The sequence below is a fragment of the Mycteria americana genome, chromosome 8 (assembly GCF_035582795.1).
Source record: "Mycteria americana isolate JAX WOST 10 ecotype Jacksonville Zoo and Gardens chromosome 8, USCA_MyAme_1.0, whole genome shotgun sequence".
Taxonomy (NCBI): domain Eukaryota; kingdom Metazoa; phylum Chordata; class Aves; order Ciconiiformes; family Ciconiidae; genus Mycteria; species Mycteria americana.
Window position 1 is genome coordinate 2,999,332 of NC_134372.1, and position 23,698 is coordinate 3,023,029.

At 43.5% G+C, this 23,698-nt stretch overlaps 1 protein-coding gene across 2 annotated transcripts in view; it reads left to right on the forward strand.

Annotated features, from left to right (window-relative positions):
* Nucleotides 1–23,546, forward strand: part of ACSL6 (acyl-CoA synthetase long chain family member 6) — a 48,136-nt gene extending 24,590 nt beyond the window's left edge. Inside the window, exons 10-21 of one of the 2 annotated variants that reach the window (XM_075510129.1) lie at nt 2,141–2,214; nt 5,117–5,194; nt 7,834–7,968; nt 9,134–9,268; nt 11,136–11,231; nt 12,076–12,148; nt 13,574–13,662; nt 14,240–14,356; nt 14,606–14,749; nt 15,541–15,642; nt 16,308–16,379; nt 18,586–23,546. In XM_075510129.1, coding sequence (XP_075366244.1) covers nt 2,141–2,214; nt 5,117–5,194; nt 7,834–7,968; nt 9,134–9,268; nt 11,136–11,231; nt 12,076–12,148; nt 13,574–13,662; nt 14,240–14,356; nt 14,606–14,749; nt 15,541–15,642; nt 16,308–16,379; nt 18,586–18,726 — 1,256 coding nt within the window. In that variant the 3' untranslated portion in view covers nt 18,727–23,546. Of the gene's footprint in view, nt 1–2,140; nt 2,215–5,116; nt 5,195–5,251; nt 5,330–7,833; nt 7,969–9,133; nt 9,269–11,135; nt 11,232–12,075; nt 12,149–13,573; nt 13,663–14,239; nt 14,357–14,605; nt 14,750–15,540; nt 15,643–16,307; nt 16,380–18,585 lie in introns of both variants that reach the window. The other variant, XM_075510128.1, reaches the window with a different exon arrangement.
* Nucleotides 23,547–23,698: the final 152 nt, after the last annotated feature.

Genomic DNA, 23,698 nt, shown 5'->3' on the forward strand with positions numbered 1-23,698 from the left:
TAAGTAAATGAGTCTGAGGTCTCAAAGCATCTGAGAAATCTTCCCAAAAAGTCTGAAAAGAGGTGTGTCAAGGTGCAGGAGCCAGATCTGCTGCTGGTATAGCCGGAGGGCGCAGTTTGGGATTTCCACACCAGTACTGAGCACGTCCTCTCCGCCGGAGTGTGACCTGCGGGGCCGCCAACGCGGAGGAACTTGTGCAACGCTGCGGGAGTACGGCCGCTTGTAGAATTGCAGGGGCTGAGCACGCATATTTGGCGAGACACAACTAAAATAACACGAGCAGTTTCTGGGTCGTTGGCATGTATTTACAACTGCCGTTGGTTCATGGGCGTTTTCCTGAGGTCTGGATCCACGCGTGCACCCAGCTGTGAAAATAAGCGCCTCGAAACAAAACCTGCCTGGCTGAGCTGGTGCCCGCGAGCCGGTCTGTACAACACGTTAGGACAGGAGCAGTTGTGGTTGGCGAAGATGTCGGCCCCAGCTTCACCTCTGAGCTTCAGAGGAGGACGAATGTAAGTGAGACCAAAATAGCTCCCGTGCACTGTGCTCATCTGAAAGTATTTGGGACTGAAATACTCAAAGGCACTCGGAACACCAAATACGGGTTTTCAGTAAAATACATTGTGTTCAGAATGTCCTGCTTTAGTACAATAAATGTGTGCGATGATAATTACTGCTTTTGTTTGGGCCTTTATTTAATTATTTGAGAGACCAGGTAGAAGCCACGTCAGTGGAGCTGGCAGGGCACAGGGCTCGGCACCGCGGCTCCTGGAGCGGGGCCTGAGCCGGGCTGCGCCACGTGGGCGCGTGCCCACACCGAAGAGCTGCCAGCGCCGCAGCCTGCAAACTGCTCTGAAACTGAGAGGATTGAGCGTATTTTCCTGTGCTGAACCTGATTCACAAAACACCGTTGCCCCTTCCTAATCTGAGGAAGCCAGAACGAAATTCTGGCCGATCTACAATTTTGTGAGGCCGTTGTAGCCATCATTAACTGTAACAGGATTGCAAAGCTCCTGGGGGCATCCCTGTGCCCGCCGTGCCGGGGCCACGCAGGGTGCCTGCAGGTAAACCCCCGCCGATCTGCTTCCGCACGGCGTAGCAGGAGCCACGCTGCAGTGGTGTGATCGAATTAAAACAATCTGCTTAAAAACACGCTGGAGAGAGAGGCTGGCTCTGTAATCTTTATTTGAGCTGAGCTACACCTTCTTTTCGGAAGTAAACCCTTTGAGGGTGATGAAAGGGGACGGGGTTGGGACAGGAGGACATGCAGAGTCCCACGTGCCAGCGCTGCAGGCAGAGCGTTTCGCGTGGGGCTCTCGGCTCCGGTTTCCGCGCCCGGAGGTTTCGGCCTGTGCGGTTGCTGTTTAACAAACCCTGCATTTTGGCGTACCAACAGATACGAAACGCAAAAGCTGTGTTATGGTGTGAAGGGGATTCTCGGCTCAGACGAGAAAAGAGGGTGAAAAAGCAAATACCGAGGGTGTGGAGCTGCCTGCGCGGGCGGGCGGTGAAATGCTGAGGCTTTGCCGGGTGTCCCTGTCTCCAGGACACCTCTGCTCTGCTGCTGACAGTATTAATGACTTCCCTTGATTGCGGTCTCATAGGGTCTTCTTGTAACCTAATTTTTACCATGTATTACCTGTTTTCTGCATTGTTCAGGTTAGCCAGCGCGCTGGCTTAGTAAGAGCTTAACAGCCTTTTAAATGGGGTTTGTTGGTATTCAAGATCATTCTTAGTCAAAATCTGTATGAAATAAATCCTACCTGGAGAGGCTGGGAAGAGCCAGCCAGGTCCGATGGTCACGCTCACCAAGCAGCTCCATCCGAGTACTCTCATAGATTGCAGTTGGGCTGTTTCTGGTGGAACCTGTTGTTCAGTCTCCAAGAGAAATATTCATGTTATACCGTGTTTATAGTATCATTTTATTAAATGTTGAGGATTGCAATAAGTGTTTTTGGTGCATGCTACTGCACAGAAATGACTGCGAAAATTACATAAGTTTTAAAATTCAAAAAGAGAACTTAATATTTTAACCATTTCTTGGTTTGGTTTTTGGAAATTACCAACTGGCTCATCTTTTAAAGCTTTTGGAAACTACCTACTGGCTTATCTTTTAAAATCACTCTTTGTTTCCTTTCAGGAAACCCCAAAGGTGCTATGCTGACTCATGGGAACGTGGTTGCTGATTTTTCAGGCTTTTTGAAAGTGACGGAGGTGAATACCCTGATTTAGAAAATGTTGCCATGTGCGGAGTGTGTGGGTTAAGCTGTGTCCCTGCATGGGCTGGAAATGTGCTCCTGCAGATAAGAGGTGAAATTTCTCTTACTCAGAGGGCCAAATCTGTGGGCATGGGAGCAGGTCTGAGCTTACAGCACTTGGAGGGCATTAAATCCCCTTTCCAGCACTGGCTCCCTGGCTCTGTAAGGCTCAAAGTGCTTCTGAGGAGCAATATTGGCTCCTGTAAATCACTTAACTCCTTTCCAAGAATTAGGAAAGCAAACAAGCCCTGTACAGATGCAACTGGTGCTCCAAAAAGATTACAGGATCCACTTTTAAGGATGCCTACGTAATGTCATCCTCATTTATTTGAAAGCTTTCTGCATATGAAGGGTGTATATATGAGAACATGTACGTTTTTACAAGAATGGTTAATTTCATTGATATTAAAGTATATCTCGGTTTCCGTTATACATATTTTTTAAAAAAGCATAGCACTGGCCAAGTACACGTATAATATGTTTCATGCAATGTGTAAACTTGTGTTTAGAAACAATATAGGAAGCAGAACTGCTGTAGCACAACATATGAAGGATTATATGCATTTTGTACCTAACAAATATAAAAAAAGGTCTAATTTTTTGTAGTAAACAGGCAATTCTATAAAGTAGCGATGAACATATGGGATGGGCAATTTGTTACCTTATACCTCTTGCTGGTCTTATCATTGGTACTGAAAATACTGCAGTCTTCTTATCCTAATCCTTGAACTTTCTGAGATTTCCACACCACTGTTGTAAAGAAACTTGGGCTCGTGACGTGAGAAATCCCCCTGACCTCACGTGTTCAAGTATTTGCAGGGTTGTGACTCCAGTAATTTGCAGTACGAAGTGTCAATACAGGAGCTTGCTGCCGTGAGCCCTGGGGCTTCGCAGCGCGGAGCTTTCGCTGGGCTCAGAGGCCGCAGGATGCACAAATGAAAGCTGACGCCTAGATAGGTCCGAGTTTCCAAGGGCAGGAACATTTCTTTTGGAAGAGAACTAATTCAGAGGGAGCTGAGGGAACCTGGCGTCTTCCAGGACTGGCCGACAGAAATGGATTTAGTGTTCACTGATGGCAATGGGGGACACTGATTATTCTTGAAGGTGTCAGACTGAGACGTAAGTCTGGTGTAAGTGGTTGTAAATTCAATAGCTGCAGTCACCAGAGATGAGAAGGTGGGAGTGTAAATGCCTGTAGCCGATCCGCACGATTAGGGCAGTGTCTAACCACAGTAATGCAATCAAGCAAAGTGCAAAATACTTGAAAGTAGTAGCAATTAATAAAATAAAAATACCTAAAGCTGAGAAATATTGTAGATTTTCTGTTTACATGCTCTTGTGCCGGTTTGGCTTAGATCAGTGATTTTTTATAAATAGAACATTTTTTGAAGTGAACCTAGAGCTTTATTATAAGGTTGTTGTGAAATGCCAAGAAGCTGCTTTCATTTTTACGTTTAACTGGACAACTGTGCCAACTGTGACATACTATTCAATGTCATCATTTTGGTCCAATTTCAAACCAAATCATTTATTGTTTGGGCACTTCAAGCGGTATTAAAAAAAAAAAAAAAAGCAGCATAGCTAGTGATGCTAATGGTTTTACATTACTGTGCTTGCAGAAACTGAGGCCAATGCGAAATAATGGGTAAATAGATCTGCGGGCCCTAATGGTTTAATTCAGACTGACACATAAAATAACATGAAACAGGATGCTGAAAACGCCCACGTGGTCAATCATGTTTGACTTCACTAGGTAATGGTTGGGAGGGCGTACCCAAATCTGACTTGCCCAGATTTAACTCCACTAAAATATCCCCCGAGGAAGAAACTCCTGTGCCTCCATCCACCGCCCTGTCCCAGCTCACGGACTATCGATTCTGTCACAGCAGTGGAGATGCAAAGTGGGTATAAACTGCTAATACTGGGAGCTAATAGATTTTATACCCATTTTCCACTAACCACTGGCTCTGGTGCAAGTTATTGGGTAATCAAGCTTTCAGTTTTTCTAATCCATAATATTATGGCAAGCCTTACCCTTGGAAATGCAGGTAGAAAGGCTACTTTTCTTTTGGGGCACGGATCAGGTAAGGCTCTCAGGGCCTTTGTTTATTCCAGCCTGCGAGACAGAGTTAAAACTTTGGCAAACCAAAGACTTTGGTCATTTTTATTTTTGCGTGATTTGTCCAGCCTTCTTTTTCCCCACTGCACCTGTCTGTGGGGCAGCGATAACGCCCTGAAAAATCCCATTTTAATCCCTTCAAATTATGAGAAACACTAACAGAAATCATTAATTTTTGCAGCTGAAAAAAAATCATTCATTTTTCCAACATATTCTGATTCAAATCAATGATTAACCTAAGGAAAGGAAAAAAATCTATAGCTTTGACTCTAGTAACACTGTGAATCTCTCTCTGACGGGCTCTGTGCGATGTGGAAGAATGGTGTGCCCGTAGGGCCCCGCTGCTTTCCCGGCGGCTCCTGCAGGTCTGCACCAGCTGAGAGCGCAAATCGTGGTCTTAGCGTCTCATGGTAGAAAGCAACGATTACAAATTGGGTTCTCTGTCAGGGTGAGCCTTCGTTTCCAGCGTGAGCTGTGCGGATGCAATACGCCTTCTGCCATGGAGAGGCCTCTCCGTTGCCCTCTGTGTACATCTCCGTGCTCTTGACTCCTCCTGCTAACCGAGCTTCATTGACGCTGTGGCTTAACGCTTCCCTTCGTACGCTGCTCCTTCCTCTCTCGACAATCTTTACCCTTTTGCTCCTCTGGTGCCATTTTTCTTTTTATTGTTTTATGACTTTCTTGTTGTCTTCCTGTCAGTGTTTCTTTCCTTTCTGTCTCCCATGCCCTTCACCTGCAGAAAGTGATCTTTCCGAGACAGGACGATGTGCTCATCTCCTTCCTGCCTCTGGCTCACATGTTTGAAAGAGTTATACAGGTAAGAAACCTGCCTGAACTGACGAGGCCTCGTGGGGCTCCTTGTGTTTTCTTCCAGAGTCAGTGGTCTCCTACTTGTGAGGATGTACACATTTCCTATTTGCCTTTAGCACACATGTTTGAGAGAATGGTACAGGTAAGGTCCTAGTGTCAGTGGAAATCATCTTTTTCCACGCCAAAAAAAAAAAATAAATAAAATGAATAAAATACTAAATAACCAGCGATATCTTGTAGCACTAAAAAAGCTTGTACTCCAGAAGTGCCACGTGCGTAACACCAGGGCCTGGCCTCTGGTCTCGGTGACGCGGCCGGGAGTCCAGAGCGATTCCAGGAGAGTTTCCCAAGCTCTCCAGCTTACGCCGGGGACTCCGAGGTTGGAAAACGGCCCTTCATCAATGAGCAGAACCTGCTACCTGCACGATTTTGGGGGCAGCTTTTCAAAGCACTCTAGGGTCAGGTATCACGGGAGTAAAAATAATTTCGTGCCATTTTCTACATCAGCCAAAACCCTTTTATTGCATAAATAACCAGGTCTGCAGAAAACTTGCGGACACTGAAAAAGAGGAAACTAAGATCGTGGCGTGGCACAGGTGATCCTCCTGGCAGGGCAGCGTACGGTGGGCATTAACTGGAAGGCAGCGTCCCCTGGAAATAACGGCAAATAGAAGCGCTAACTCGTGCCAGCCCGCAGAACGGACTTTTCACATCTCTTTTCAGAAAAGACAGGTGATAATTTTGTGCTGCAGTCGGTGCGTTAGGCAAGTCAGATGAGACCATCACATCAGGTGAGAAGCTGCCAACTAAAAACTGATCCAATATCCGAAGACTGGATCTGGAGTCAGTCGCAGCTCTGTACTTTCTCAGGGAGGACTGTTTTGGGCTGAAAGCACAGTTTTTGAGTCAGACAAGCGTCTGAATATAAGCCTCCCACTTCTTAGTAGCAACTGTGCCAGAAAGAATATATTCTGCCCTGTTAAAAAACTTGCAAATTGGAAGTGAAAGTCCATGAAAGATTGGGAGAATTACAGCCCAGCCTATCTTTACTTGTAAGTCTAATTTTAAAAGGCAAGTTGGTCAGTATGGCACCACTAGTCAGGCAATCCGCTTTGCCAGCAAACAAGGATATAATAATTAAAAAGTCATCTGATGGGGAAAAAAAAATTAGAAACATTTGAAATAATCTCATTTCACAGGATGTTACCATATTGAAAGGAGCAGGCCTCCAAAGAATGTTCAGGTTTATCCTCTCTGCTAAAAAAGCTCATTAATATAAAGATTTGTTCAAAAGGGCTAAAAAAAATTTTCCAAATTATTCTGAACAGCAAGGACTCTGTCAAATTCCCTAATTTTAGCCAACATTATTAGTTCCTGGAACTTACAGTTAAAATTATACAGGTATATTCTTTAAAGCTAAAAATTTATGGTAGTTATTTGTAATTCCCAATGAGCACACTGATTATATTTTCCTTTTTCTAATTCATGTGCAGTGTAATGCACAGATTTGGCAGTGATGTTTGTTAAACCCACGCCACATGTATAAAATTCCTGCGGTTTCAGTTGATGGAGACGGTCTCTACCGGGCTGACGAAGCAGTGAGAGCACTCTGGTTAGTGTTACAGATTTTTAGGAGTAGCACAAAAAGACTTAGGTGTCTCTTAAGGAATTTTTAGTACAGCAAAGGGAGCTGATGTTCTCAGTCTGTGCCTTGGAGAGCTCAGAAAAGTGAGCGCGCTGGTCCGGGCTCAGCAAGGCCAGGCTCAGCTCCCGGCATCGCGGGCGCTTTGCTGAGGACGCCTTCTCCTGCTTGCGTTCTAAAAGATGCTGGTCTCGGGACGCTCGCCAGCAGGAGCACTTCTTTTTATCGCTTTTAGAAGGGATCAAATGCCAGTTTTACCCAGTTAGTGACTAGTCCTCTGCGGTGTTACTGACTACCGGAGCTGCTGCTTCAGCTGCCAGTTGGCTCATCGCAGGCAGCCTGCCCTGCCCGATCCCGCACATCCAGCTCTATTCCGATCTGATTAAAGTGGCCTGTTTTCTTTCCAAGTATGAAACTTCTGGATCTGTAGTTTCCATACACGTAAAGCACCTTTTATGAAGTGGGCTTCTATTTCTGGGATACAGGATCAGGCACTGTATTGCTAACGTAGTCTATATTGTTGTATTTAAACAAAACTAAAGTATTAACATCTAAAAATCGGCTGCCGCTCAGTATGTTTTACAATGCTTCTTAATGTGCATTTCTTTATCGACAATAGGTCCTCATGCTGTCAGCTGCTATGGTAGGTCTGGGCTTCAGAGGAGAAGTTCAGATCCAGAATCTGACCGTAACTCAGACTTCTCCACCCCCGTACGCAGGGGGTGAAGGGAAATCCCTTCCGAGAGCTGTGGTTCCTTGTTCTTCCAGAAACAGTGGCAAATTTGGTGGATGCTGAATTGCCAGTTCTGATAAGTGCCCAGAACCACCTGTATATCTCTATTCAGCGCAAAATCTATGGTTACATTTATATATATTTGTAAAGCCCCATTTTTGCCTTACTGAGAGTAGAATTTCAGGAAAGGCACTTCTGCGCTTGGGAGGGATGCTCTGCCGTGGGAATTCAAAGCAAAGAGGTTACACGTGTTCCTTTTTCTTCCCATCAGTCTGTCGTATATTGCCATGGAGGGCGAATTGGGTTCTTCCAAGGAGATATTCGTCTCTTATCTGACGATATGAAAGCATTGCGTCCAACCATCTTCCCTGTCGTGCCGCGGCTGTTAAACAGGATGTATGATAAGGTGAGTTTAATTTTCTTCTTTTTGTAATAATAAAGTTTATGTCCCTTTAGTACTTATGTGAAAGCATTCCCTTAGTCATGGTGATTTCCTGAGGAGATTATACTGTTTCTGCCTTACTGCAAACACATTCTTACCCTGCGTAACTGATACAGCTGCGTGAATCTGTAAGCCTGTAGTACGCTGAATTACACAGACTGCAGACGTGGCTATTGCATGTTAATACGAAATCCCTCTGCCCTAGCCTCTTACCCTCTTCTCACCGAGGTTACTAGTGACGTTTCCGGAGACGAGGGATTTTTTTCATCCGAGAAACACCAGTCAAACCTGGATGCGCTAGGACTTTTTATGCCCTCCAACCAGTTTTGGAACTTGAATCTCTCTCTCTGGTGGCAATGACAGCTCAAAATCAGGAGCTGCAAAAAGACTGGGAGGATTTAGGCAGCGTAAATGTGAGGTTGGCTTTTGGATCTAGAAATCTTTAAAACTAAGAGATGGTCTTGAAAGGTATTTCAGACAAACATGTCTGGTCATCATGTTAAATCTGTTTGACCAGCTGGGAATATTTATTCCTCAGAAGACTTATCCTCTAAAGATGAGCTTAAGCACAAGCTACTGATTTAATTTTTCCCCAAGGTCAGGACTGTTGGATCAGGGGTTCTGGTGCCTCGTTAGAGGGATGGGCACTGGGGGTTTCTCATTTGTAGAGATGTAGCACAGCCTGCTGTCTGATTAAGCTCAGGTAAATGCAGCTCCCGTCACCTCCTCAGCCAGCGCCGATATCTGCTCCAACTGCCAAGTATTCAAGTTGCTCATTCCTAGTTGCTCAGATTTCATGATTGCACTGAATCCTATCATAGAAACCATACAGAAGTACCAGTCATGTAAATCTTGTCAAAGCCTACACCATCATCCTCTCTTTTTTCCCCAAAGGAACAGTATGTACGATAGTGAATGGAGCGAAACAAACCACTCCTTTTTTTTTTTTCCCCTCCAATAAAAAAGCCATAGTGCCTTTATAAAAAGTCATAGTGTTATTTAACTGTACTGCTAATGTACCTGCACCCTACCCGGCACCAGCAGAACAGCACAGCTGTAATTGTGAGAACAGCCGTTGACGTTTTCTCTCTCGCGGGGCCGCGCTGCCTGCCACCCCGCGCTCCCGCAGATCTTCAGCCAGGCAGACACGTCCCTCAAGCGCTGGATTCTGGAATTTGCTGCAAAACGGAAAAAGGCTGAAGTCCGAAATGGGATCATCAGAAATGACAGCTTGTGGGATAAGCTTTTCTTTAATAAAATACAGGTAAGGAATTTAAGAAGTGAGTCTAAAGTCAGAGAACTGTCATTTCCTCTAGCAATGACTGGTTTTCCTTAAAGTCAGTGTGGTCCGCTTGCCTGATGATGAACTGCAGGCAATTGCTACTCACTAGCTAACAGCAGACTGAAAATTTGAATAGAAAAAGGAAAAGGAGCACCGTTTGTTGTTCCACTAACTTTTACATTAACTTTTGCCACATTTATTTTTATTTATGTATTTATTTTTAAACACCACGCATAAGATGCCAAAATTTCACTTCCATTAGGGACAGTTTTCCAGAGGGGAAGGGAGAAACGCAAGGCAGCTTAGGACAGCTTTTGCCACATCCCTCCTTCGGCAGCACCCAGAAATCACCTATTTGCGGAACAGCACCTATTTTTCGCAGCGCTCGGCTGCAAGCTGTGGCCCTGCGCAGGCACCAAGGAGGGCCGTGGTGCGGTGCGGAGGCACTTGCCCTCTGCCAAGTGAAGTTGCCCAGAAGCAGGATCGTAGCCTCCTGCCCGACACGAGGGCTGCCGTCGGGGCAGCCTGTGCCTGCGTCGTTATTTGGGCGCTCTGCCTCGCGGGGACTGGGCACCCGCCGCGGGCTCTGCCCGTGCCCCGTGGGTAAATGGTTTCTCCTCGCTCACAGCCAGCAACAGGCAGGGGAGAGGACTGCAGTAAACCCACTCCTGTCTCCTCCCGGTGGGGATGAAATTCAGGAAGGTGGTCATGAAAAGAGGAGTATGATCAAAGAGACGTTGCTCCGAAGTTTTCTGCAAATTCTCTATAGATGTGATTGGATTTAGGGTCGGGTTTCAATTGGGCACATTCAAAACTGGGGTTTTTTTCCTAGGAAAACAAGAATAAGGGTGTAAAAAAAAAAATAATGCACAAGTAAATCACAATTTAACAACAGGGGAAAGAAATCAGAATGCCCTGCTGTGTGCCACACATCTCCTCAGGAAAACAAGATTAAATTGGCTTTAAACCAGGTTTTCCAGGCGCTGTACTACTCCAGGAGGCTCTGATTACTTCATTTTTTTAATTGGATAACTTATCTGGAGACGCGCCACTTTATTTTTAACTAAAGAAACCGACTGTACTTTTCATCTGGGGATTAGTTGTCCTCAGTGTGCAAAGACAGCAGAGTTCACACGATGCTGACGGGAGCGCAGGCATGAGCCAAGGCAGGCTGCGTATTGATTCAGGATCCGGCGAGACTGGCAGACTCAAGCAGGAGTTGTTTTCTTTTGTTCTGGGTTTTCTTTTGACTTTTGGAATAAGAAAAAGGAAATGAAGAGGGGGGGGAAGGAAGGAAAGTGTGACACAGGAATTGATGTAATACCCTCCACAAATATTTGAAGGTCATCTGCCTTAAAAAAGGGACGGCATGATTTTAGATGGCTTGGGAGGCAATTCATTAACAATGACGAGATACAAATAAGCAAAGACAATTGAAAGGGGGAAGAGTCTGGTTTTTACCCAGCAGTTCCCCAGAGCCAGACGTGTTCCTGCAGGCCAAGGCTGCCTCCCCGCAGGTCTGCAGCCCGCCCGGGCACGGGCAGCCGCAGGAGCCGAGACTGAGCAGCTCACCCTCCAAGAGATGTGGGGCTCCCACCCCTGCACGTCGAACGGTTTCTTCCTGGGCCACTATTTCTACCTGTGAGGGGGACAGTTACTGCTTTTTAGCTGGCTTTTTATCCCTAAGGAAAGGTTCTGACCCAGGTCATATTTCCATAGCACGGCTGCATCTATTCTAGAGAGAGCATTTTGTGCGGGCTCTGTATGAGCAATACCCACAGATGCTGGTGGTTTTGCCATCTGTAATAATCTGTGACGCTTTCTGTTGTTTTCTCACGGTATCAAACAGGCGAGTCTCGGTGGGTGCGTTCGCATGATAGTAACAGGCGCTGCCCCTGCGTCTCCGACTGTCCTGGGCTTCCTCCGCGCGGCCCTCGGATGCCAGGTGGGCTCGCGCGGCTGTTGGGAGGTGTTCCTTTACTGCTGGCTAGGAAACGCGCTGCATTTAAGAAAGGAGATGGGTTAGGACCTCAGAACTGCATTGAGGACAGCTTTCCCAGAGCAGCTGTGGGGCTGGGGGCAGATGCAGCGCCCTGGTGGCCCCGGAGCTCTGCTCCCGCAGCCGTGGGCTGGACTGGGAACGACCGGTGGCCCTGGGAAGTGAAGAGAGGGCAAGCGCTGCTTTCGCTGCGGGCAGCTGCCAAAAAAAAAGGGATAGACTCATCCCACCCGTTTCTCAGCACTTCATTGAGTATGGGCAATTAAATGTGCTTGTGCATGTGCTAGGAACTTCGGTACGTGAGTTTTATTCTATATATAAATGGAGAAAGATAATCTTCAGATGGCCATTTAACCCACTTAAGATGTCCACTGCATTATTGCTCTTTGACTAGGAAGCCCAGGGCAACTAAAAGGCCTCATTCAAGAGTCTAAAATGAGGTGAAAAAAAATTAAAAGGTGTATTTTCAAAATGTCCCACAAAAATACCTTTTTTCCCCACTAATAAATTCCTCTCACAGAGTAACACACTTCTTGACTCAAAAGCTAATTGCTGAACTTGTCTTCTTACTATTTTCGGCTCTACAGAGCCGTGGTAATTCATAGTCACGTAAATGAAATTGTGTATACAGGAAGAGCCAGGGAAAGCGTCCCTGCGTTAAATGCGTGCCTGCGCATTGCAGCCGGCAGGATCAGCTCACGGGACTGCGCACCGAAGGCAATTCTTAGAATGTTATTCTGTAACAGTGAAATCGTATATACTGCTTCAAAGATACCTGTTTCTCTGTCAGGTTTACGAAGGTTATGGCCAAACAGAATGCACAGCTGGATGCACCTTTACGACCCCAGGGGACTGGACATCAGGTAACAATTTTCTTCCGCCATTTCCAGAAAGAAAAGAAATGCCCATTTCTTGTGAAAATTCTGGACTGTAACATCACGGGGTGTTACGCAACATTCGTCGCCATGTGAATAATCTTCAGCAAATGTGATGTTCTTGAAACTATCGCTAGTCCAGAATAAATACGCAGGGATCAGATGTTGGGCACGTTTGCCTGGGGCGATTTGGAATTGTCCCTTGAGCTGTTATTTGCGATACTCTCGTCTCTGCACTCCTGGCCCTGTGAGTCCTCTCTAGAGCACTGGAGCTGAATTTAAAAGAACATTTTTATAATGAAATGCTGGAACAAAGAAAAGATTAATACATTCATGCACTTAGGGAGCAAACTCAGGCTTTGAATACAGACCCACCGCTGCTCAATACTTTATATATTTCAGGCTTTCAAAACTTTTGAATCTTGATAAAAAATTAGCACTAAGCAAGATTCAGATAATACATGCAAGTACTGCAGCTTAATTTCTTCTTAACACAATTTGTCAGTATTTATAAAAATGTTTTGAAATGGCTATCATACTCATTCAAATGAACACTAGTAAGAAACCTGGACATCAGGTATTAATGGGTCTGGCCAGTTAAACATTTCCTTCTTTCCAACCTAGATTTTCCGTGGCTGGAGAAGAGCACATGCTTTCTTTTCCCAGCGCAAGTGGCCATCTCTTTGGTTTCTTCAAACCAAAACCAGCCCCTTGCAGATGCTGGTGTGTCCCGGGGCTCGCTGCTCGCTGCCCGCCGGCCCGTGCCCTGGCGGCACTGGGCGAAGCAGCACTCGCGTGCCACCGCCGCATCCTCGCCCTCAGTGCGCTTTGATCTGGCTCCTTTGCAAAATGAGGGCTCAGCCCGTGAGAGCTACAGCGCCCAAAGTGCTGTGACACGGAGTTGCGACTCCTCTTTCCAGTCCGTTTTTCCTAGCGGCTGTTTCTGGGGAAAATAAGCCCGTTTTGGGTGGGTTGTGCTCCAGCAGTGCTTGTTGGCTGCAGCAGACGTTGCCCTCGCTTATCTTCGGAGAAACTGTAGGGGTGGGGGGAAATGTGTTCAGCGTAATGTCATTGCGGTTGGTATTCCCAGGGGATTAAAACAACAGGAGTCCAGACCTTTGTGTGCTTTTATAGCGAGTGAAGCTTAGAAAAGGGTTTAGTCTCTTACAGGTAAGGGAGACATGGTCTGTATTTCGACATGTTTGAAAATAGGGTTTCTATATATCCAAATAGGAGGTTCGGGCATTTAGTCTTAATAGTGCAAAACCTGAAATGAGGAAATTATTTCTGCACACAGACACAGCTCCTGGAAGAACATCCAGTGTATCTACGACGACGCAAGCAACTAGGAATAAAATGCTAACTATTGTTTATAGCAGAGCTGACAAGTGACTTGATAACTTTGATTTCCAGGTCACGTAGGAGCCCCTTTGCCCTGTAACTTAATCAGATTGAAGGATGTGGAAGAGCTGAATTACTTTGCTTCCAAAGGAGAAGGAGAGGTAGCAAATCACATTTTTATATCAAATTCTCACTAGTTAACACTGTATTCGGTAGTTATGTAGTTACAGAAGCGTTTTACCTTTGTAAGGTGCATGGTTGCTGATGTGTTACCTATTACAGTCAGGAAATGAAAACGTCAATTCAGCAACAGAGCCGCAGAGCATTCATTCAAAAGGGGCTGTGGCAGTACTTCCAGCCAACGCCATGCCTGATTACTTTAAAAGCTAAGATGGAATTAATTAGTTCAGCTAAGAAGAGCTGAATTGCTGTGATTTCTACATTGCTGATATTTCTATATTGCACAGAAATTAAACTTATTGAAATAACTTTTTTTAACTGCAAGCTGAATGCAAACCAATTTCAAACAAATCAGTTTGGCATTCCCTACTTCATACTTTCATTAGTTTGAAAAAAAATCCATGGGTAATTTTGTAACGCAATATATTTTAGTTTCATGGAGCACAGTCATTAAGTCAACCTTTAAAATACTGCAATTTTACTGAATGACTATTTAGCTTGTTAGTATTTACAGCAGAATAATAAAATAATTTATCAGCAACTCTGACTGTTTTGCAGATATGCGTGAAAGGACCAAATGTTTTCAAAGGCTATCTGAAAGATGAAGAGAAGACAACTGAAGCGCTGGACCAGGAGGGCTGGCTTCACACTGGAGACATCGGGAAATGGTTACCTGTGTGTACTGATCACATGCTTAGTTCTTGTATCTATTGTATTATCCCACGTAAATTTTCAAGTCCTGAATTTAAATTTCCAAGCAGATCTATCTTTACGAAGGGTTAAGTCTATATTTTGCAGAATAAGCTCGATATGTCAGCGAAGCATTTTGTGACAATTTAAAGAGCTCTGTTAAAAGCAGACTGCTTACTGAGTCTGTATGGTTAAATAACTTCTCTGGGAACTCTCACTTCTTTCTCCTAACAGAATGGGACTCTTAAAATTATTGATCGGAAAAAGCATATATTTAAACTTGCTCAGGGAGAATATATTGCGCCAGAGAAGATAGAGAATATCTATATCCGCAGTGACCCTGTTGCTCAGATCTATGTCCATGGAGACAGCCTGCAGGTAAAAACTAAATTTTCAGAAAATCTTACTTTATTCTTTGTAAATAGAAGACAGATTGCTGGGCATGAATGAGGGGAAAGTGTGAGTGGGTCATGCCACGTTTTTGCCCTGATGTCTCCCTCCTGTTCTGGAGCTGGCCGGCAGCCACGCAGGAGCTGGTGTGACCCTAAGCAGCTTGGAGGATGTTGTGGCCAAAGATCAAGCCGTTAAATTCGCTTCAGCGTCACCCTTTGGGTCTCTAACGCTCTCCTTCGCCACGTTGCCTGCGGTCAGCCAGACGAAGGCAAAGCCACCGCCGCTCCACGACCACTGCCTACTCGTTTTGACCAGTCTTGTCCCATTTATTCACGTATCTATACGAACATGTACAGCTTCTGAAACCATTGCAATTCATCCCTCTACATTCAGTGGCCACAAACGTGAGGCTTCCCTTGGCATCGGAGTTTGCCTGAGACTCACAGGCCCATGAACTGCATGTGTATAAATGATACGGGCTATGTTCTGCTCTGGCTTACGCTTGTGAAAAAGTAATTAATTAACGTCCAAGCAGAACACAAACCCAACTGAAGGTGTTCAAATTGCAGGAACAGTCACGGAGAACCATTTTATCTGAGGAAAAGGCACAGACACCAAAGTATACTTCATTATGACATGTTAGCAAATTATTAATGTAATTAAACAAGAAGGGAGAAACACGTAGCAAATTCAACCAGCTTATGTACTCACGTCAATGTAGGGCCTTAAATGTCGTTCAGCCTTTGCCTGCAGCTCTCCTCCTCCTTCACCTACAGGCCTTTCTGGTGGGAATCGTGGTGCCCGATTCTGAAGTTATGCCAGGCTGGGCAAAGAAAAGAGGATTTGATGGAACATACGCAGAACTCTGTAAAAATAAGGTTTGTCTTTCTATCTATCTGCAGTACAGACATTTTTTCACTGTAGCATAACCCAGTTAAGAGTTGGTGTCTATTATTAATGATCTCAGTGACAAGAATTATTTCCTCACTGAAAATTAAGCAGAGTTGACCCGGATACAGTGATGTGTGCTGCCTGATGGTACACACCTCTGCAAACTCCTCCGTGGCGGGGACCACGGGTCTGTCTTGCAGAGAACAACAGTACGGCAGTAGGAGAGGTTGTGTTTGTTGAGATGTCTTAAATAAGGATTCCAGCCGTATTTACCCACGCTCTCTAACGCTGAGTAACGGAGTTGCATCACATCAGCGAACACTGATGCCAGTGAGTCATCCCGCTGGTGTCTGTGCGAAATAATTCTGCATCTAAGTCTGGCAACTGGGTGAAGGACTGCAAATTGAAGCATCTATGTCATATATGTTTGAAAACAGAACCTTACTTTTCATACTGAGGAAACAGTTAACATCACCGCACTTAAGCTTAATGTTTGTACTCTTCTCTAATAGAATATTGGCTAATTATGTATTAACTATCAATAAGGCACTTGAACCTTACTCAGAAACATGTTTTCTTGATGAACAATGACTTTAATTGCACGTAAGATTGACTCTGATATTTCATGAGGAATTTATGTATTTTAACCCAGGAACTGCAGCAAGCAATAATGGAAGACATGGTACGGTTAGGTAAGGAGAGTGGACTTCATTCCTTTGAGCAGGTAAAATGAAACAATTCATACGTTATTCAGTGTGGTCAGACAGGCAATTTGTCCATTTTTGTTGAACGGGGATTTGTCAGCAGTTGTTACGCTACTACGTGTCCTTGTTGGGGCTGCCCACAATGTTTTCTGAGAGCGAGCTTTATTGCTCACAAGTTGTATTTGTTCCTTTGAAAAATATATACGCTGTGATTCTGCCTTCCGCTCACGCTTGAAATTTGAATTAAATTTAGTGAAAGTTTTGGGTGCAGAGGTAAAAATCGAATCCAGGGACATGGATAATCTCCAGTCAGACAACCAGGGGTCAAGATAAATTATCTGTAGGACTCCGATGCTTCTGCCACTGAAAGAACTGTTAAGAAACTGGGTCACTAATTACCATTCCTACAACTGACCTAGGAAATGCTGCTGGTTTATTTATTTTCAGCCTGCGCACTAATTCTTTTCTGGTGCTTGTGTAAATATTTCTGCAACAGAGCTACAAACACTTCAGAAGGAGAGATCTGAAATCAACCGTGGATTACCCAGCATTAAAACCACAGTAAAGAAAAAATCCACCACATTTTAAAATGTCAAATGCTTATTTCTGTTAAAATAATGAACATCTTAACCATTACATATAAGTAGCAAGGGCCTTTTTGCTTTTGTTTAGACTGTTTCTGGGTGGTAATTGTAATGAGTAATTCACCATAGCTGAGTGCAGCAGAAGCACCATTAAACGTAAACTTGGTATTCTTCATTTCTCAGTTGCATATGCAAATGAAATGATAGTAAAAAGAAATGAGTTTAAAAATGAAATTCAATATAAAGCACGGTTTGTAATGCACATAATTGTCTGTGGTAAGAAGTCTGGTTTGCTCCTGCCATAGTCTTCATGGTATGAAATATCCTCAAGTAATCTAGTCCACCAGCAGTTTGCAATTAATAAACTATAAAGAGGAAAGCCTTGCCATCTTTCTAAAAGTTAAGAAATGTTTCACATTTCAAAACTAAAGGCCTTCAAAATTAACATCTCTGTTGCAACACGTAATCTTAAAACCGAACGTTGAGCCAGATATTACGGCTAATGCTCTTGTGGGATGGGATCCCCTTTATATGGAAGAGCCACTCTTTATCATCAGCTCGGACCTCTGGCTTGGAAATGACAGCTCTGGCTTCTACAACCAACAGCTTGCAGGGCGCAGGCTCTGAAAGCCCGTGCAGCAAGCGAGGGAAGCATGAATAGCACGAACACTGATTTCGTGAAGGACGTCACTCTGGGAGGAACTGGACCACAATGCTTACCGGGGGAAAATGAATCACTTCTCTAATGGGAATTTAAAAATTGATTCTCAGTCTATATTCCTGCAATTCCCAGTCTAACAAAACGCAAACCAGTCTGGTTTGGGGAATCACGAAAGCAGCAGATGGCTGGGCAATTTTGTCTTAAATCGGTGGAGTATGACCAGTCACGCAGCAGTTTTCTGCTTTCTCCCACACCAGCACTCCCATAAATGCACTGGAAGGAAAAGCTCGCTCCCATCTGCGCTGCCAGGCTCCCTGCTGTGCTCAGAGGCACCGCCACTAACAAGGGCAGCCTTGTAAAATCCTGTTTGCCTAGGCTGAATGATTTTATATCATTTTAATTAGCTCGTAAAACACCATCAATTCGTCGTCTTTTAAGACGATCGTCGTGCACATTCTTTGTGCCTGCAAAGCTTCATGATAATTTTGCACGACCGAATTAGTGCTGCTTACCTTCTTTTGCAGTTTGGTTAAGATGAGGTTTCTTAGCATGACTCCCTGCCCTCCCTCCCTTCCCCTCTCTCCCATAGTCTTTCAACCGTGTGAAACTCTGCAGTTACAATATCACATATGGTGATCCTGTCCCTCGCGCTCTGCCTCGCTGTGTTTTGGCCTTGGTTTCATACGGAAAAGAGGTTTATGCGCTCATTCTCTCGGAGAGCTCCCTTCTGCGCTGGCTGGCTGTCGGGTCAGCACGGACACAAGAAAACAAGCAGGAGAGCAGGGAGCGGTGAGGGGTGGTGGAGGGATTTAGTGTCACCTTGGAAAACTTGGGCACGTGAGGAAAATCCTGGGGACCTGGTGGAAGGGTCCCCTGGGCTCCAGGGCCAGCCAGAGGTAACACAGCAAGATGTAAGAAGTTACGCTTATTCAGTGTGATGCCTGTAATTTTTGCTATAAATATATCCCTTTTTTATTTTAGGTCAAAGCCATTTACATTCACTCGGATATGTTCTCGGTACAAAACGGTTTGTTGACACCAACGTTAAAGGCTAAGAGACCAGAACTAAGAGATTACTTCAAAAAACAAATAGAAGAGCTATATTCAAGCATCTCCATCTGAAACCACAGGAAGAATGTTCTGAATAATGGACTTCGTAGCAATATTAGAATAACACTCAAAAATACAGAGCCAGAATGACACAGCTGAAACGGATAAGCATCTGAATCTTACAGTTGCGCCTTTCATCATTCTAGGATTTCACCACTAACCATAATTTTCCTTCTTTCTCCCATCAGGTGTGATCCAATTAATTTTTTACTCTATGTACACAGTACTGTACTACTAAGAATTATGCTAAATTGCCACAAAAGATACAGAAATTTCAATCTGTGACCAAGTAAATTACGGAAACTTACCTTACTAATAACTACAAACATTTCTAATTAAAAGAGGGAAAATTTCAGGTATGTCTGTTGATATTTGATTGTATATAACCTAATACATTAGAAACTAAAATTGTGGATAATTCAATAATGTGGTCTACCTCAAACAATCAGTGATTGATGGTAAAAGTCTATTTTCCCTGATCTGGAACTTCAAGCTGGATATTGGTTTATATATTAAGTGGTAGTTTTTATATTTTCCAGGACATAAATTACATTGCTTTGATTTAATCATTAGTGACCTAACTAACAACCGGAATAGAAATAGGAATTAATCTCCCGCTATTTGTACTTAATAGACCTATTAGTATATTACATCTAAGGGATTAATATTACCTTGAAATTACAAGAACAGGTTAGGAAGCAATAGGATAGAATTCCCTCTATTTCCTTTTCATCCGAACTCAATGTATACATGGCACGCTGGTTTTACGTTAGGGCCTCCTTCAGCACAGTACCCTCACGGACATCTGCACTACTCAAACTGAGAAGGTTGCAAAAGCATCGCTGGCTCTGTGGCGGCTTTCTGTGGGAGTTCACGTTAACCCATATGCTCCCGGTCCCTAATTTATTACTTTACATGCTGCTAATACTGCGTAGTCCAGTTGGACTAACTCCCTTTCAGAAACAGTGCTAAAGAAACGGAGCACAAGGTATAAGCTGCGATTCTGAACGGGGCTTAGCAAAAGAAATTGGTTTGGGAGAAAGGCCAGCCTGAGATGCAGCAGCGGAAGGCATCCTTCGGCCGGTCGTGGAAGAGGAACAAATGCTGCTCCGAAAGGTCCACGGGGCTGGGCGAAGGGCTGTGTTAGCCATTGCTGCTGTAAGGTGTCGTGGTACGGTAGAACATTGGACGTGGTTGCAGAAAGGCCTGCTAAGGAAACACCTCTACGTTCAGACGTCTGGAAGCCTCCGTTCCCACTGTCATCACTTCCAGTGGCCTCTCTGGAATAAACAGCAAGTAGTCTGGGTAAGGGGATTAAGTCCCATGTGGAGCAGGAACAGGCTCTCGAGCTCTCTCCTGATACAAAGCACGGTACAAAACAATGAGAAAACTGTAATGTCAAGTCACGTGAATGCTTGGACTGTCGGTGGCTTCCTTCTGCTAACCAGGGTCCTAAATATGTTACGTGTATTTAATAGCTGCTGTTTGTTGCACCAGTGCATACTAGCATGGAGCTGTGCCTGCTAGATCTTCTTTGCTAGGACAGTGAAAGCACACTTATTTTCTCTCTTAAACTGGAATCCACCGTAGACTTTGAAGCTAAAAGTTTAACTTTTTAATCTAAGTAATCTCTTATTTTCCCTCTGAAATTCCATTGCATGCTTCAAGAGGAAATAAATTGAATCAATGAGTTAGCGTTACACGAAGACTGATTTATTGCAGTAATTTCAGGACAAAATGATACAAAGGAAACCGTATCAGCTAACATAATCACTCCTGTAAAGAACATAGCTATTTGATTTATCAAATGTGGAATGATTTGTCCGAATCCCTTTTCGCGCCTGATTCCTCATTTGATTCCATTGCAATGACTCATATCAGTCCAAAGCGAATAAGAAATACCGCTACTGTGATCTGATGGCACTGTACATTCATTTTTCACCAATGTACAAAGCAACAGCATCCCTGGGGAATTTGCGTCTGCCACGTCTACAGAGGATAGGAATTACTGTATAAAATCTGGCGCTCTAGGTCAAGTCATAAAGGATTTTCATCTCTGTGGAGTCTAATTCCTCTCCTTTTTGTATCAGCCAAAAGATAGTCATTACATACGCACGCTTCGAAGCAATGAAGAATTAGATTCAGTGCAATTTCCTGTCTGTTTTAATGCGACATACTTTTAAAATTAAAAAAAAAGTCATCTAAAGAAGTACAGAAAAGCTATTTTCCACTGACCTTTTTCTACCACGTGAACTGAATTTGCTTTTCTCCTAAGATGATTTCAGTTTACCAGACTTTTCTAGACAATTAAACTCTGACTTTGTATAAGTATAGAAGATCCCAATATGAGTTTATTTACGGCTTAGATGGCTGTTATTTTTACATATATAATGCTGAATAATATATCTGCATTCTTCTTTTGGTATTTGATGCAGAATGTCAGATGCACTAGAGCCAAAGATGTGAACACCAAAAGAATAAGAAAGAAAAAATACACTTGGCCCCACTAGGACAATGCAAAATTTGGGAGAAATTGTGTTGTCACACCAAAAGTGTGAATACTTTCAGAACTTGTGAAAAGCTGTATAAATAAACTAAAAGCACTCTTTAATACTTTCTTGTGTAATCAGATTTTCCTTTGCAGGTCACTCTCTCTTGCCGTAATGGTAATGATGCTGTAGGAGATTAAAACTTGAAAAGAATACACGTGTAACGTGAGCTAGGCACAAACATGCTTCTCTTCAAATTCCAGGAATATTTGTTTTGCATTGAGCTTTCTTAAACTGAAATACTGCTTGTGACCACCAAGGAAAAATCCCCAGGGCTGTCCAATAACCATTTTTTCTTTCCTCAGGATAACTAATTACAAAATTAATTTCTAATGTTCATCTTCTTGAAAGAGTTGAGACTCAAGTGCCGTTGCGTAAGTGGCAACGCAAGTTCCCCTCCTCTGTGAAGAGCCCTATTCTTGACGGGTTCAGGATGGCTGGTTTTAACGCATCGCTGTCATCCGGGGTTCATTCCGCAATCAATCAATGACAAAATACAGCAAGCCCACTGAAAGGAGCACAGCTCCGCTCTGCCATTGCAGGTGGGACCGGTGCTGCTCAGAGTCGGGCCCCTGCGGCGGGGCTGTTACTCGGTGTCCCAAAAGCGCCGTTGCCTTGGGCAGCCAAGCGGGACGAAGCAGTTCGGCACCCTCTCCCCCGAAGGCTCACCCTGCAGTCGGTGCGCTGCGGGCTCAGCTCCTGTATCCTCAGACATTTTAAATACCGGAGGTTCTTCCTGGGCCTGGTGCTATGCCTGTGAAATCACTGGAAGACCGTCTCCAGTGCTCGTCTATAAAAACCAGAATAAAATACATTTTCCAGGAAGAGAATATGGCTTAGTTACATATTTTGTACGTTCTTTGCTTCTTCTTTGCACAGAGAAAATACCGTTCTGCCCCAGAAATGGTCAGAGACACACACAAGTGTGAGCAGAAACCATAGCAGACAGTCTCAGCCCCATGTTGGCAGGAAATAAATACACAGCATTATTCTGTCCTGAAAGGCACGTTTGCAGGTTAAAATGGTTGATAGACATCAGGTGAGAGAGAGAGGGTGAGTTGTTCAGCGATGAAAGCACTATTTCACAATCTGTCATCACTGTTAGTAAGTAGATATCGGAATCAGTAAAGTTCAGTGTCATTTTTGCCATGAATATGAAATTCTTGCATATAACAAAATAATCTGACTTAAATCTTCTGGAATGAAACAAATCAACTATAGATTTCTTTTTTTTTTTTTTTTTTCATTTTCCATGTGTTAAAAGCACAAGCTGGTGATCTATATGTAAATAAACTGCTACAAGATGAATGTAAACTGGGAAAGAATATACTATTTTTGCATGGTAACAGATTACTTAAAGAACTCTTGATGCCTTACAGAAAATTTGGAAAAGCATTTTATTTAGAGGCAATTCTACCTGTGTACTTTTTGTATCTTTAGCTCACTTTGGTTTCGTCTGTGGGGGAAAAAAAAAAAAGATATCAGAATTAGATCTTTGTTTCTTCTTGGAATTAACATTCTTCGGTACTTTGCACATTCAATGGTTTCTACACCATCTTTACTCCTGTTAAATGATGAAGCTGAGGCTATGCTTCTCGGAGGAGAAAACTGGATGCTTGCAGTCTGGAAGGGAAAAAGTTTTAGATCCCTGGAATTGTTCCAAAATAAAATGTTTTCTGAGGCATCTAGAGCCCCTTTAAGCCCTTCGCTTCATTTCAGCTTTTTGTTACGTATTTTAGCAAAGTACAAGCAGCGAACAACTGAGGCACTTCCGTAAGCATTGCCTATTCTATTTTCAACTGAAAGCGAAGGGGTTAAAATAGAACAGATACATTTGTGTAAAAAAAAAAAAAAATCTTAACTGTAATTAAAGATTTTTTGGTTTTGGTATATTAGCATGTACATCGAAAAGTCATCTGTGGAAACTTTTGTAAAGAATTAAATTGTCACATTTCTCAAAACTGCTCATAAGATTTTCTCGTGGACTGACGTACAATAAAAACTCTTTTATAAAATCTGTTGTCACTCCAGCACTCTGTCCTCACAATCGGTATGAAGTCGTTCAGAATGCGTGCTTGTACTAAACATGTAAAAAAAAATATATATATACGTAAAATAACGACCAAAGGAATATTGGAACCTGAGATTGATTTTAGCAATCTTCTACGAAAAAATTGTTGCAAAGTTCTCTGAAGATGCAGCAGTCTTTCTGTAATGGTTTCATTTTTTATTTTAAATCAGTAATAATATAACCAAATGTATATGCTTGTTTAATATGAATTGACAATTGGGAATGCATAGTATTTTTTCAGACTATGTGTCTAAAACAATAAAGTTTAAAAGCATTCAGTCTCTATTCCAGTTTATGTGTGCACTTGCATCTCTCCCTTCACTTGGAAATCCAGTAATGCCGAAGAATTATCTCGATTTTTCAT